Genomic DNA, 14,212 nt, shown 5'->3' with positions numbered 1-14,212 from the left:
ACCAAGACCATGCCCTTCTTCAAGCCTCATTAGTTGGCAAGCACTGTGACTAAGCAATCTTTCCAACCATCAAGATGTACAATGTGCCTACAGCCTTGTAAATAAGGCCTAAACTTATTTCTACTCTGGATTAATTTCAGTAGGAAATTGTGTTTCCGCCATGTTGAATTACAGACCAGTTTGTGAGATAATGTACAGGTTGCCTGTTAATTGTGTAGAACTGTGTAGTTCTCCATATTCTGGTACTCTTCTCTAGAGTTGTTTTTGTCAGCCATATGGCCAGCACCTCAGCCAAACCGGTCCATGCTGACTCATCTAAACAAGTCTCATTTCCCAGCATTTTGCCTCTGTCCTTCTAAACTTTCTATCCATGTGTCTGTCCCACTGTAGTTTAAAAGTTGTCATTGCACCTGCCTCAACCACTTCCTCCTGCAGCACATTCCACGTAAATACCATCTATATATAAAAAGTTTACGTCAAGTTCCCACTAAATCTTTCCCCATTCACGAAACCTATGCGCTCTAGTTCTTGGTTCCTAAACTCTGGGAAAAGATTGAGTGCATTCAATCTATCTATGCCCCTTGCCACAACACAAAAAATATTAACATCCATTTATTCATGACAGAACAAAGGCACGGCAAGTTTTTTTTTAGCTAAACCAAAAGAAGAAAAGTATCAATTCAAGGCCACCTAATCATCGCGACAATTAATTGCATTTTGTGAACGTACCGGTCCATAAGTCCACCCCAACTCGATTTTGTTCATAACCCAGAGCTCATGGATGTTTTCTGCAAGCTTTTCTCGTACTCTGTCTAGGTGAGGTGGAAGTACGATCTGAAATGGATTCAAGTAGGAATTTTTACTCTTCTAAGTAATCATACAAAATATTATTCTGGAAAAATACGCAAAAGCATTAGCAAAGTTTGCAGACATCATGATCCAGTTCCATTTGTATTTAGGAAGCAAAACTCAATTCACTATATTGGAGCTATCTAGGTTTTCCACTCTGCTTTTGAGAGAGCAGCACACAACACGTGAGATGACTTACTATAATTTTGAGCTTTCTTGTGGTCAATCAGAATGAGAATCAGGTTTACTGTCAGTGACATATGTCACAATAATTGTTCTGTGGCAGCAGTACAGTGTGGGCTTAATCAAACTAAGTTACAATACAAATAAATAATTAGTGCAAAAGAGGAATAAAAAGTTAGTGTTCACGTGTTCATGGTCTACTTGCAAATTTGATGGCAAAGGGGAAGAAGTTGTTCCTAAAATGTTGAGTGTGTGTCTTCAGGCTCCTGCACCTCCACCCTGACAAGAGTAATGAGAAAAGAGCATTCTTGGATGGTGAGGGCCCTTAATGATAGATGCTGCCTTTTTGAGTCACTGTTTTTGGAAGATAACCTTGACTCTGAAGAGGCTTGTACCAGTGGCAGAACTGGCTGAGTCTACAACCCTCTGAAGCCTCTTACAATCCTGTGCATTAGTGTCGCCATACCAAATGGTGATTCAACCAGTCAGAATGATCTCCACAGTACATCTGTAGAAATTTGCTAGCGTCTCTGGTGACATACCAAATCTCCTCAAACTCCTCAGGAAGTATAGCTGCTGGTGTGCCTTCTTCATGATTGCATCAATATGCTGGGCGTAGAATAGATCTTCAGAGATGTTGACAGACAGGAACCTGAAACTGCTCACCCTTTCCACCGCTAATTTCTCAATGAGGATTAGTGTGCGCTCATCTTATAGGAAGCAATGACATGCAAACCCACCACAGCTGACGTGCATCTCATTATACCTCTAACTTCACATGGGAATTGCCTTTTCACTAACACAATAGCCTTCCTTAGGTCGTACTTGGACTTCTCATACAGGACAAAATGCCGGTGGAATGCAGCAGGCCAGGCAGCATCTATAGGAAGAAGTACAGTCGACATTTTGGGCCGAGACCCTTGGTCAGGACTAACTGAAAGAAGAGATAGTAAGAGATTTGAAAGTGGGAGGGGGAGGAGGAGATCCAAAATGATAGGAGAAGACATGAGGGGGAGGGATGAAGCTAAGAGTTGGAAAGCTGATTGGCAAAAGGGATACAGAGCTGGAGAAGGGAGAGGATCATGGGACAGGAGGCCTAGGGAGAAAGAAAGGAGGAGGAGAGCACCAGAGGGAGATGGAGATCAGGCAAGAAGTGATTGTGAGAGGGACAGAGAGAGAAAAAAGAGAGAAAAGAAAAAAAGGGAAAAAATTAATATGGATGGATGGATAAATAAGGGATGGGGTAAGAAGGGGAGGGAGCATTAACAGAAGTTAGAGAAATCAATGTTCATGCCATCAGGTTGGAGGCTACCTAGACGGAATCAACTTTCCAGCTCTTAGCTTCATCCCTCCCCCTCCTATCTTCTCCAATCATTTCAGATCTCCCCCTCCCCCTCTCAAATCTCTTACTATCTCTTCTTTCAGTTAGTCCTGACGAAGGGTCTCGGCCCGAAACGTCGACTGTACTTCTTCCTACAGATGCTGCCTGGCCTGCTGTGTTTCACCGGCATTTTGTGTGTGTCGCTTAAATTTCCAGCATCTGCAGATTTCCTCGTGTTTGCGTTCTTGTACACGAAGCTACTTTCTGCATTCACATTGTCTTGAAGTAATCAGAGCCCGCACATGGACACATGAACACACAGGGGACAGGGATATGGATCATGTGCAGGGAAATTAGATTAGTTTGCTATCATGTTTATCACAGACAGCATGGCTCCAAAAACCTGCTCCTGGTCTGTACTCTATGTTCTGCTTTTTGAATTTGTAACGGGTTTATGATTACAGCCATAAAATTCTGTCAGTAGACCCAGGAATATCCAAGGAGCTGCTGAGTTTTGGTTAACCTCAGTAGGCCTACTTCAGGAGAAGGTCCTGCTCAATGACACTGGCATATCATCCTTAAATCTAGGTTTAGCAGAGATATAATGGAAGGCACCCAGCAACACAGAGCATATCGTTGTCCCAAAGCAACAAGGGATACTGAAAATCCGTATCAGACAGTATTTCCAAATCTTTAATTTCAACTGAATCATGTCCCTTCATATGCTGTTCTGAAGCACATTATGAGCTTATATTTGTCACACAGAAGAAAAACAAAATAAACGACAACGCGAGACAAGTACCTGAGTGGTATCCACGGGCATCGGTGTAAAGGCGGCTTGCGTGAGTGAGATGGTAGGCCCCAGGAGGTCACGCACGCCATTGTGGTCCTGCTTATATTCATACGTGTGCTCCACCCTCATCTTTTCTTTTGGCAGTAAGGCTTCAAAGCACGGAGCATACCCAGGAGGGGGAAGGAACTTAAACTCCCCATGGCGACCGCCAAGCAAGAACCGAACTCTAGGGAGACACAAGTACAATTGTTTGTAAGAAATAGTTGGGTTAGAATACCGAAGAGCAAAAATTATGTCACTCTGTATGCAGCAAAGCAACTAAAGTAACCAAAATTGCTCAAAGGGGAACTGGGCTATAAAATAAGATCCCTGTCTCTGAGATATGCGCAGTGATCACTTCATTTGTTATACATGTGTACCTACTCATCAATGCAAACATCTAATCAGCCAATCATGTGGCAGCAACTCAATGCAAAAAAAGCAGGCAGACATGGTTAAGAGGTTCAGTTGTTGTTCAGACTAAACATCAGAATGGAGAAGAAGTGTGATTTAAGTGACTTTGACCGTGGAATGATTGTCGGTGCCAGACAGGGTGGTTTGGGTATCTCAGAAACTGCTGACCTCCTGGGGTTTCCAGGCACAAAAGTCTGCACAGTTTACAGAGAATGATGTAAGAAACAAAAAGCATCCAGTGAGCAGCAGTTCTGTGGGTAAAAATGCCTTTTTAATGAGAGAGATCAGAGGAGAATGCCCAGACTGGTTGAAGCTGACAGGGTGGTGGCAATAACTCTAATAACCACGAGTTACAACAGTGGGCAGGTAGAAGGGCATCTCTGAATACACAAGACACTAAACCCTTAAGTGAATGAATGGTAGCAGCAGCAGTAAACCACAAGCATACACTCAGTGGCCACTTTATTAGGTAAAGAAGGCACAGGGGATACCAAACTGCAATAAAACTTAAAAGCAGTTACACAACTGTGTACACTGTAAAAATGGAATAATGTGTTCATTACTTTTTAGAGAAACATCCAGTAGTCTATGAGTCTGCTTGTCTGACATCACCAAATTCACAAGGGTGTGAGATTACCTGTGCTTTATTGTGCTTCAAGCAAAGATCTCCACCAAAAAGGTGATCTTGTTGAAATTCACATGCTAATTTCAACTGTTTAGAACAGTTTTTGTTTAAGTTTCTGCATTCTTTATTGAGAACCCACTAGCCGTTCTCACTTGCATTAACAGAGTGGAGTGCGAAGACTCTTATGTGGGTCATGTTCAGAATATCCTCTCTTTCTTCTTTCACAGTGCAAACCAGAACATCACAGGAAACACAAATGAAAAATTCCTCGCGGTGTTTTGAATGGTAGCATTCAACGCTTGTTTGGGAAGTAAATTTGAGTTCCCCCCCCCCCCCCATTTTCAATAATACTGCCTTTGTCAATAACATCACAAAGCTGCTTCAGTAGATTTCCTTGCTTGCAGAAATCAAACTCATTTTTTTCCAAGTGACTCTCTAAGAGTGCTGGGATTACCTGTACTCCTGGGGCAACTGTGTCTTTCATTTCAGATATTTATTAAGTTCAGACAAAACTCCTGAGATTTCTTTTCATTCACATACAGACTGTGGGCATAACTGCGAGGCAGGCCTTCATTACCTATCTCCAATAGAACCTTGAGCAAGTGATGGAGCACTGCCATCTTATCTCACTGCAATCCTGTTGAAGGTACTTCAAGTAAGTTGTAGGATGGTGATTTCCGGCATAAACAGCCAGCAACGACGAAGAGACAATAAATATTTGGCAGTGTGATACATCTCTTCTTAGTGCTGATATCCTGACATTCACATCAATGGGCCCAGTGGGAAGTTTGTGGGGAAAATGACATGTTGTTTAAATTAATAGGCTGGTAATTTTGAGCAGCATGGTTAACTAAATGGACTAGCGATTCAGAAACCTGGCCCAATATTCTAGAGAACTGAGTTCAAATTCAAAGGGAAATTTAAATTAAATAGAAGATCTTTTGTTAGTCATGCTGACCATAAAAATATAGGATGGTCATAAAGTTATTTGCTTCAAAATGTTCTTTAAAGAAGAAAATAGGATGTTCTCAACCAGGTTGGTCTGGAAGTGACTCCAGGTCCACAACAGTGTGGCTGACTTTTAATTACGCTCTGGAATCACAGACAAAGCTTGGCAGAGTAAGGCAGTTAGGAATGTGGAACAGATCCAGGACCTCACCAGTAATTCTCACATTCTCTGAATGACTATTTCAAACCCAGACCACTAATCTATCATAGCCTGTACTTGTTCCTGTGGTAATTTAGGATTAGACCTCTGCCCAGCAGTAAGACCTACCCAGGTATCACTGCAGAAGTCCTCCAGTTACAAGTACTGGTGTCAGCTGAAGTCAACAGCAACATCTTTTATTTTTCTCTCACTAGCTATGGCACTCCTGTGAATTCCTCATGGACTCCAATCAGGTAGTGTAATATTCCACTGGCGTCCCTGCTCCCACACATGGAAATCTGTTCCCAAGCCTGTGTTGGCTCTGACCTAACACACAACTGGGGCAATCCCACTCTGTTGCATGGGAGAGTGGCTTCCAAGAGAAAACATCTATTTTCAGTTTATTGATTCCAGCTAATTTCAGTGAGTTTAATTTTAGCTTTTTGACATTGTAGGTGCAAAATAAATAAACACCTACTGTTTTTGACTTATCGTTACATGCCCTGAATATGGGTCAAAAACTGACCACTGTTAGACAAAGCACAACATGAAATCAACATGGAGATGGCGCAGACATGGAGAATCACTGACTTTACTCCTGTAGAGAAGCTGACCACTGGAAAGAAGAGCCCATCGGTGTTGAAATTTTCAAACATTCCCTGAACTGGCTGTCCATTAATTCGAAAGGAAATACTTGGAGCGCTTAAATCCAGACAGCAGCTGACAACATCGTCGTCCCTCAGTAAGTGCTGGTTTGGTGAATTTACTGTCCGGGCAATGCAGCCTAAAAGGAGAAAAACAGCAAGTGAAGAGAATTTCAACATCTGTTGCCTATCTTTCCAAAAACTCCTTTAGATAGATATTTTTCGACTGAAGATAAGAATGCACCAAGAGTGTTATCATCATCATCACATGCCGCGTCATATGGCATAGGTGATCATGGTCTTGACCATGATTGTTCTTGGCAAATTTTTCTACGGAAGTGGTTGGCCATTGCCTTCTTCTGAGCAGTGTCTTTACAAAATGGGTGACCCCAGCTATTATCAAAACTCTTCAGAGATTGTCTGCCTGGCGCCAGTGATTGCAGAACCTAAACTTGTGATATGCACCAGCTGCTCGTACGACCATCCACCAACTGTTCCCATGGCTTCATGTGACCCTGACCAGTGGGGGGGGGGGGGGGGGGAAGGGAGGCAGGCTGAACAGGTGCTACACCTTGCCCAAGGATGACCTGTAGGCTCGCGGAGGGAAAGGAGCACCTTACACCTCCTTTGGTAGATACATATCTCTACACCTACAATGTTAACGCTCCAATTAAAATCCAATTCAGATCAAAAGAGGAACAGGTTGTATTGAAATGATGAGCTGAATATTCCCAGTAGTAATGGTAAGTCTTAATGGTAAGACTCTTGGCAGCGTGGAGGATCAGAGGGATCTTGGGGACGGAGTCCATAGGACACTCAAAGCAGCTGCGCAGGTTGACTCTGTGGTTAAGAAGGCGTACGATGTATTGGCCTTCATCAATCGTGGAATTGAATTTAGGAGCTAAGAGGTAATGTTGCTGCTGTATAGGACCCTGGTCAGACCCCACTTGGAGTACTGTGCTCAGTTCTGGTCGCCTCACTACAGGAAGGATGTCGAAGCCATAGAAAGGGTGCAGAGGAGATTTACAAGGATGTTGCCTGGATTTGGGAGCATGCCTTTTGAGAATAGGTTGAGTGAACTCGGCCTTTTCTCCTTGGAGTGATGGAGGATGAGAGGTGACCTGATAGCGGTGTATAAGATGATGAGAGGCATTGATCGTGTGGATAGTCAGAGGCTTTTTCTCAGGGATGAAATAGTTGCCACAAGAGGACACAGGTTTAAGGTGCTGGGAAGTAGGTACAGAGCAGTTATCAGGGGTAAGTTTTTTTACTCAGAGAGTGGTGAGTGCGTGGAATGGGCTGCCGGCAACAGTGGAGTTGACGGATACGATAGGGTCTTTCAAGAGACTTTTAGATAGGTACAGGGAGCTTAGTAAAATAGAGGGCTATAGGTAAGCCTAGTAATTTCTAAAGTAGGGACATGTTTGGCACAACTTTGTGGGCCGAAGGGCCTGTATTGTGCTGTCAGTTTTCCATGTTCTAGTAACAAACAATCTGCTGGAATTACCCAGAAGGTCAGACAGCATCTGAGGAGGGTTTTCATGTGAAATACCCACAGTCCATTTCCTTCCAGAGAAGCTGCATGGTCCACTGATCTCCTCCAGCATTTCACTTGTTGCTCCATATTCCAACATTTACAGTCCCTCATGTCTCCATAATCCCAATCATGCACTTCTACTACCCAAATTGTGGGTGCAAGTCCTGTTCCTGTGATAAACTGTTCTGCATTTCAACTTGATGCACCGGAAAAGGCGACCCAGTCCCACTCTGCCAGTGGTGGCCGTCAGAGGAATTAAATCTGAGCAACACAGGAGTTAGTGCTTACTGCCTCCCAGCTCCTGTAGCTCAGGTTCAATCCTCACCTCAGGTCCTATCAGTTCCAAGTCTGCCCATTCTCCCCACATCTGTGGGTTTCCCAATGAGTAGCTCCATTCCTTTTCACATGCTGGTGAGGTAAATTACCTCTCAACCTAGGTTACTGAGATTAAAAAGAATGAGAGCATGAATGAGAGGAAAGTGTAGATTTACAGGGAAACGTGAGAAGGAAAAGGAATTAATGGGATTGCTCCCCCGGGCCCAAAGAGCTGAATGGTCACTGAGCTGTAATATATACAACATATGTCAAGAAATTGCTGCTTTTTAAAAAGACTTAGCAGAATTATAAAGAATTATAAAGAATTATAAACCCATTCAATACAAATATTCATTCCACAGCCTGGCATTAACATTTGAGCTGGGTGCAGACTACTGACCGTGAATGAGAATCAGAATGTACTGCAGACAGAAACAGGCCTTTTGACCCATCTAGACCATGCCAAAATGTTATTCTGCCCAGTCCCATCGACCTGCACCTCAACCATAGATCTTCATAGCCCTCCCATCCTTGTACTTATCCAAACTTCTTTTAAATAGAGCAATTAAACCTGCATCCACAACTTCCATTGGCAGCTCACTCCATTCTCTGAGACAGGCCTGTTGCATTCCACGATCTGGTGAAATTGGTTTATTATTGTCACATGTACCGAGGTACAGTGGAAAAACTTCTCTTGCATGTCATCCATACAGACCATTTCATCACATCAGTACATTGGGGAAGGACAAAGAAAAAGCTATATCAGAATGCAGAATAAAGCGTTACAGTCATGGAGAAAGTGCAATTCCGATAGATGATAGAGTGGAAGGCCACAACAAGGCAGGCTGTGAGGTCAAGCATCCATCGTATCGAACAAGGGCAGGATTCAATAGTGACACAAAGAGAAAATCTGCAGATGCTGAAAATCCAAAGCAACACTCACAAGATGATGGAGGAACTCAGGACCTGATGAAGGGTCTCAGCCAGAAACGTTAACTGTTTACTATTTCCCATAGTTGCTGCCTGGCCTGCTGAGTTCCTCCAACATATTGGATTTCCAACACCTGCAGATTTTCTCTTGTTTGTGATACTGCTACTCCAACTGCGAAGTCTCTTCGGGGGATAACTATCCTGAAGAAGTTTAAATTTTCCCTTCAACAGGAGTTCAGTGAAACCCTCTCTTACTGCTCCTCCTCTGCGATCTCTGCTGCCCTCTGACTTTTCAACCGTGACCCCACCCGGACCCACTACCACAGCCATGTATCCTTCCCAGGAATGTCTTCACCGCATCTTGTGCCACATGGCTTCCAGATCTGCTTTCAAGCTTCTCTTTGAGGAGCCCAGGCACGCACTTTCAATTGACTGCTTTTCCCTCTGCATTCTACGTGCTACCCTTTCTGCCATAAGGAGATACCACAGCTCCGAGGTTCTCTCTTTTCCACCAGCAATGGACTTCTCCTATACTTTATTCTCTGCCTGATCCACGCTTTCAATCGCCGATTCTTCACCTTTCTCGCGTCCAGCAGACTGCAGAACCTGGTGTCTCCACTGCCAGCAGCCCTGGACACTCACCCCACTCCCCCTCCACCCCCCGACCACGATCCCTGCTACTGACAATACTATTGGATGCCCCCAGATTACAAATCTCTCCAAATCCAGCCCCGCCCCGATGACTCGGGACTTCTCTGTACCGGTGACACTAACATCACCAACACTGGATCCAATCATACAGAGTGGATTCAGAACCCCAATTCTACCACTGTCAATGGCAGTTCTAACAACCCCAGACACCTTCAAACTGCTAATTGCACAACCTCTAACTCCAACTCCAGCCTGGATCTTGACCAACAGCACATCCAGGCCAAGACTTTATGCGCTGCCACTGGAACCCATGTCTCCTCTTCTCCCACCACCACTCTTCAATCCCATGTCTTTCAGGTCCCACCATCAACTTTTGGGTTCACAGAGACTCCACCTTCCTCCCACCCCACCTTCCCTGAACACCCAAACCCTCCTCTCTCCTCAGACATTACCAGCCCTCTTCTGCCCTCTGATCCCAGCTTTCATCCATGCTGGGTCTTCACAGTTCCCTCTGACCTTCCTCTCTCTGAGGCAGAATGTTCTGCCCTCAGTAAGGGCCACACCTTTCTCCCTCTGTTCCCGCCACGATGCCAAGCTCTTCTTCCATCGCCTCCAACTCCGTGTCTACTTCTTTGGGAAGGATTCTCCGGTCTGCACTGACGACCCCTTTTCCTGTCTTCAGCCCTCATGCTCTTCCTGAGCACCCCACTCTGGTCTTCTGCTTGGTCCTAATGAAGGGTTTCAGCCTGAAATGGCAGCTGTTTACTCTTCTCCAAAGATGTTGCTTGGCCTGCTGAGTTCCTCCAGCATCTTATGTGTGTTGCATTCAATAGTGACACTGCATTTTACTGTCTACCTGCACTGCATCACACTTTCTCAGTACTGTAACTCCTTGCCTCTCATTCTATTATTGTTGACCTCATACCACCTCAATCCATTGTAATGAATTGACCTGTACGGACAGTAGACAGGTCTTTCACTCTCTTTCAGGACACGTGACTGAAATACAGTGAATTTTAACTATATCTCTTCCCGCCCTGTCCACCCTTTTCTCAGTTTCTTCCTCTCTGCAGCAGCTGCTCCCAAAATGAAGCTTTTCTTTCCAGGACACCAGCGATGTCCTCCTTCTTCAATGAACAGAGTTTCCCTTCCTCCACCATTTATGGCGCACTCACCCACATCTCCTCCATTGCCCAGACATCCACACTCAGCTCATCTTTCTGCCACCTTAAGAAGGATAGAGATCCTCTTGCCCTCACCTACTACCCCATGAGCCTCCGCATTCAACAACATTATTTTCCCCACCTTCTACTATCTTCAACAGGATCCTATCACCAAATACATTTTTACTTCTTCCTCCCCACCCCGTTTTCTGCAGGGTTTAATCCCCCTGTGATTCTCCTGTCCATTTGTCCCTCCTTCTGGCACATATCCCTGCCAGTGAGCGAAATGCTACAGCTACCCCTTCACCTCCTCCTTCGCCTCCATTCAGGGCCCCAAACAGTCCTTTCAGGTGAGGCAACACTTCACCTGCCGATCTGTGGAGTCATCTATTGTATCCAGTGCACCTGATGTGGCCTCCAGTACATTGGTGAGACCCAACGTAAATTGGGGACGGCTTTGTCGCACACTTCCATTACATCTGCCAAAAGCAGAATTTCCCAGTGGCAAACTATTTTAATTCCTTCAAATGCTCGATGCACTAAATTCTTTATGCCAATCACACAGATGATCTCAACTCAAAAACTATAAATTATGATGTAACTATATGAAATTTATTTTATGTTTGTAATGAATACTTACTCGACCCAAAATAACAGAAACACTGGTGAGCAGATTTCTACTAAGTTCACATCTAAGGTCATATCGTCCTAAAACAGCAAAATACTGCATACAAATCTGTATTACTATTAATACTCCATCATTATAATAACAAATTCATGCAAAATGATTGTCAGGAAAGTAACTATTGATCTATTTCCATTCAGGATTTCTAATTTAAAGGCCATTCATGGAACAGAACACAACAAGTGACAGATTTTTTCATACATCTGTGAATTTCTTTTTAAACTAAGAAGCATTTTGTTTTGCTGAAGATTTGCTGCCTAGAAGCAGATGCAAGGTTGCATTTGTAATTGGGTTACTTACAATATTATTGACTCGAATAATCATTACCACCTACCTGACCACAAGTGCAATCCATCAAATCCGTAGGAGTAGAGGTCATCACCTACACCATTTCCTCCCCATCCTTCACCCCCTCCAGGGCAGGGCGAGTAGCCATCTGTTGAAGCCCAACCAACCCGAAGATGTGTGGCTTCTGTGGTTACAAAGGGGTCAACGTGGTCCACGATAAGTTCAAAGTACCACTTCTTGTACTGGGCAGCACCATCGCTGATTCCGAGGAAGATATTGGGCCGCATGCTGAAAGTAGAAAAAACAAAATGGGCTCTTTTACGAGAGAAACTTTTACTGCAGGTCTTAAGTTCTAAGCTACTGTGGCTGTAAAGGAAATAGTATCAGCACAGATCTGTCGCACTTAATTGCACAGAGTTCTCAATCTATTTATCCAGCTGCCAAAAAGAAGTTGGTCCAAGTCGTGACTGCAAAATCTTCCCAGCTGCTTCCTGAGGGTATGACGCAGGCACTGAAAAAGGCAGGAGCCCCCATGTAAATACACAACACCAGATAGTATTAAAGATCTGGGGAAGAATGTGCAATCCTACCCCAGATCCATCCCAAGGAACTTCTGATTCATTAACTTTTATGAGATGCATATGTCTCATCTTTGTCCAGCAATACGGCCAGATTTCTCCCTTTCGCTCTGAGATTTTCTCTGCCCATTGAATTTTGTGGCTAGAAAGCTTAGGTTGGCCAGGACAAAAACATAAAACCCAGCCATTACAGGAGCACCTGATTTGTGGGATGAAATAAAAACAATCCATGACCATCTATTTCAGCATTCTTCTCTCACATGACACAGTAGAAATTAGGCTTCTATTGAAACGAGACATTTAATCATCATCTTAACAGAAATAAAACCAAAAACACTGGAAATTCTCATTTGGTCAGCAAGCATTTGTGACAATCAATGGCTTGCTGCCTCACCAGGCTGTTGCCAGCATTTATTGGTTTTATTCTAAATTACTTGAACATTGAGTTCATCTCTATTTCTGCATCATAATGTTTTTAAGAAGAACCTTTTGGAAGTGCCAGCTATGGTTGGTATGAATCTTCCAGCAACAATTGCGAGGTAAGATAATATTAAAATTAATTCACATTGCCTTGAGTATAGGTGGTTGTGATTTTATCATGGTGAGCAAACCCATATAAATGTTTAAAGTAATATTAGGACAATTCTCTTTCTTTCTGATTTGCAAAACCAGAATAAATGGTGCATCCTTAAAATCCAGTCACATGGCAGCAAAAACGAAGATGCGCACTTTCCATTCAAATGTTTCTGAGTTTGTTCCACAAAAGGCTGTGATGCATGGACAACTCAAATTGGCATCATCTGTTTTCTGTTAAATGTGGATATCTTGTAACATAGACTCAACATGGTTTGATGGAATTGATGCAAGGTGTGGTGGTCAACACACTGTCTTCCTGAGTTGTACTTAGTTTGTGTAGGTAAGTGTTTCTTTGATTTGTGGCTGTCTGTGGCAAGACAAATCTCAGGGTTGTGTACTGCATACATACTTTGATAATAAATGTACTTTGAATCTTAAGAAATCACATCATCAGTATTTACTCATTTGGTTAGCAAAGATAAACTGTACTCTTCAAAGGAAAAGATATGTGCACATCAATAAAATGTCAAACAGCATCAATGCTTGAAAGTTTTCTATAACTCTTATCCCTCTGAAGAGATTATACTTGAAATATCAATGGACTTTCTTTTCAGAGATGTTGCCTTAACCTGCCAAGCATCTCCAAGATACATTTGCTTTGGATATCTTTGAGTGGACAACTTCATTCCTTGATTCCCCAAATTCAAGCTCACCCCCAACAATGGAGGCATGTATCCTTTCCTGGCTGTCCAAACTTTAATAACTTTGAGTGGATCCAGTTAAGTTCCAAGCACACATCTGGTCACAACACAGGCACTGACTAAAGATGACAACCCTTTTTTTAGAAACCCCATTACCTAATGAGGTACAGCAAAGTCTTATAGGAGAAATATTGAAGTGAGTAACCATGTAAGGCAGCAGCTTCATTACATTTTTCCACCTTCCCCCACCAATCCATGCAGAGAAAATACAAGTTACAACACAATATTAATACAAGAGCATGATGCTTAGGTTTAGGTATCATTAAGTTCTCATATAAATTTTTTATAGCTCATATGAGAATCAGCAAAGCATATTTGTTGATTAATAAAAATGTTGGAAGAAATTAATCTATCAGTTTACTGCTTTACTACATTCTTGACATTTAAAAATACATTCTTTCTGTTGTATATCATGCAGAAGGTTGATAGCATTACCTGCTGACATGGTTGATGAGCTGTGTTTGCAGCAGTAAGTCTCTTCCAGGTAGCAAGTTGTCACAAATTAGATGCTGGTTAGATCGCACAGCAACTCCGTGGCACACACACAGAGAGCATAATACATCCAAAACCTTGGACGACAAAAAAAAATTAATTGTGTTGGTTCTGACCTTCTGCATCACATCAGTTGCCATAGGTGCCCATAAATTGTCACTGTTCTAACAGTACACCTCTTCTGCATTGTCATTTCAGAAACTTGCTGGTATAAGCAACAC

General features: G+C 43.1%; 1 protein-coding gene across 2 annotated transcripts in view; it reads right to left on the bottom strand.

Annotated features, from left to right (window-relative positions):
* Positions 1-14,212, bottom strand: part of ryr2a (ryanodine receptor 2a (cardiac)) — a 727,422-nt gene that overhangs the window by 371,050 nt on the left and 342,160 nt on the right. For both annotated transcript variants that reach the window (XM_073050574.1, XM_073050575.1), the window contains exons 17-21: positions 13,935-14,068; positions 11,631-11,872; positions 5,963-6,155; positions 3,156-3,372; positions 730-834 (exon numbers count right to left, since the gene is read on the bottom strand). In XM_073050574.1, coding sequence (XP_072906675.1) covers positions 730-834; positions 3,156-3,372; positions 5,963-6,155; positions 11,631-11,872; positions 13,935-14,068 — 891 coding nt within the window. The remainder of the gene's footprint in view (positions 1-729; positions 835-3,155; positions 3,373-5,962; positions 6,156-11,630; positions 11,873-13,934; positions 14,069-14,212) is intronic.

Source organism: Hemitrygon akajei, chromosome 7 (assembly GCF_048418815.1).
Source record: "Hemitrygon akajei chromosome 7, sHemAka1.3, whole genome shotgun sequence".
In the NCBI taxonomy this organism is placed as follows: domain Eukaryota; kingdom Metazoa; phylum Chordata; class Chondrichthyes; order Myliobatiformes; family Dasyatidae; genus Hemitrygon; species Hemitrygon akajei.
This window is presented reverse-complemented; position numbering and strand designations above follow the sequence as displayed.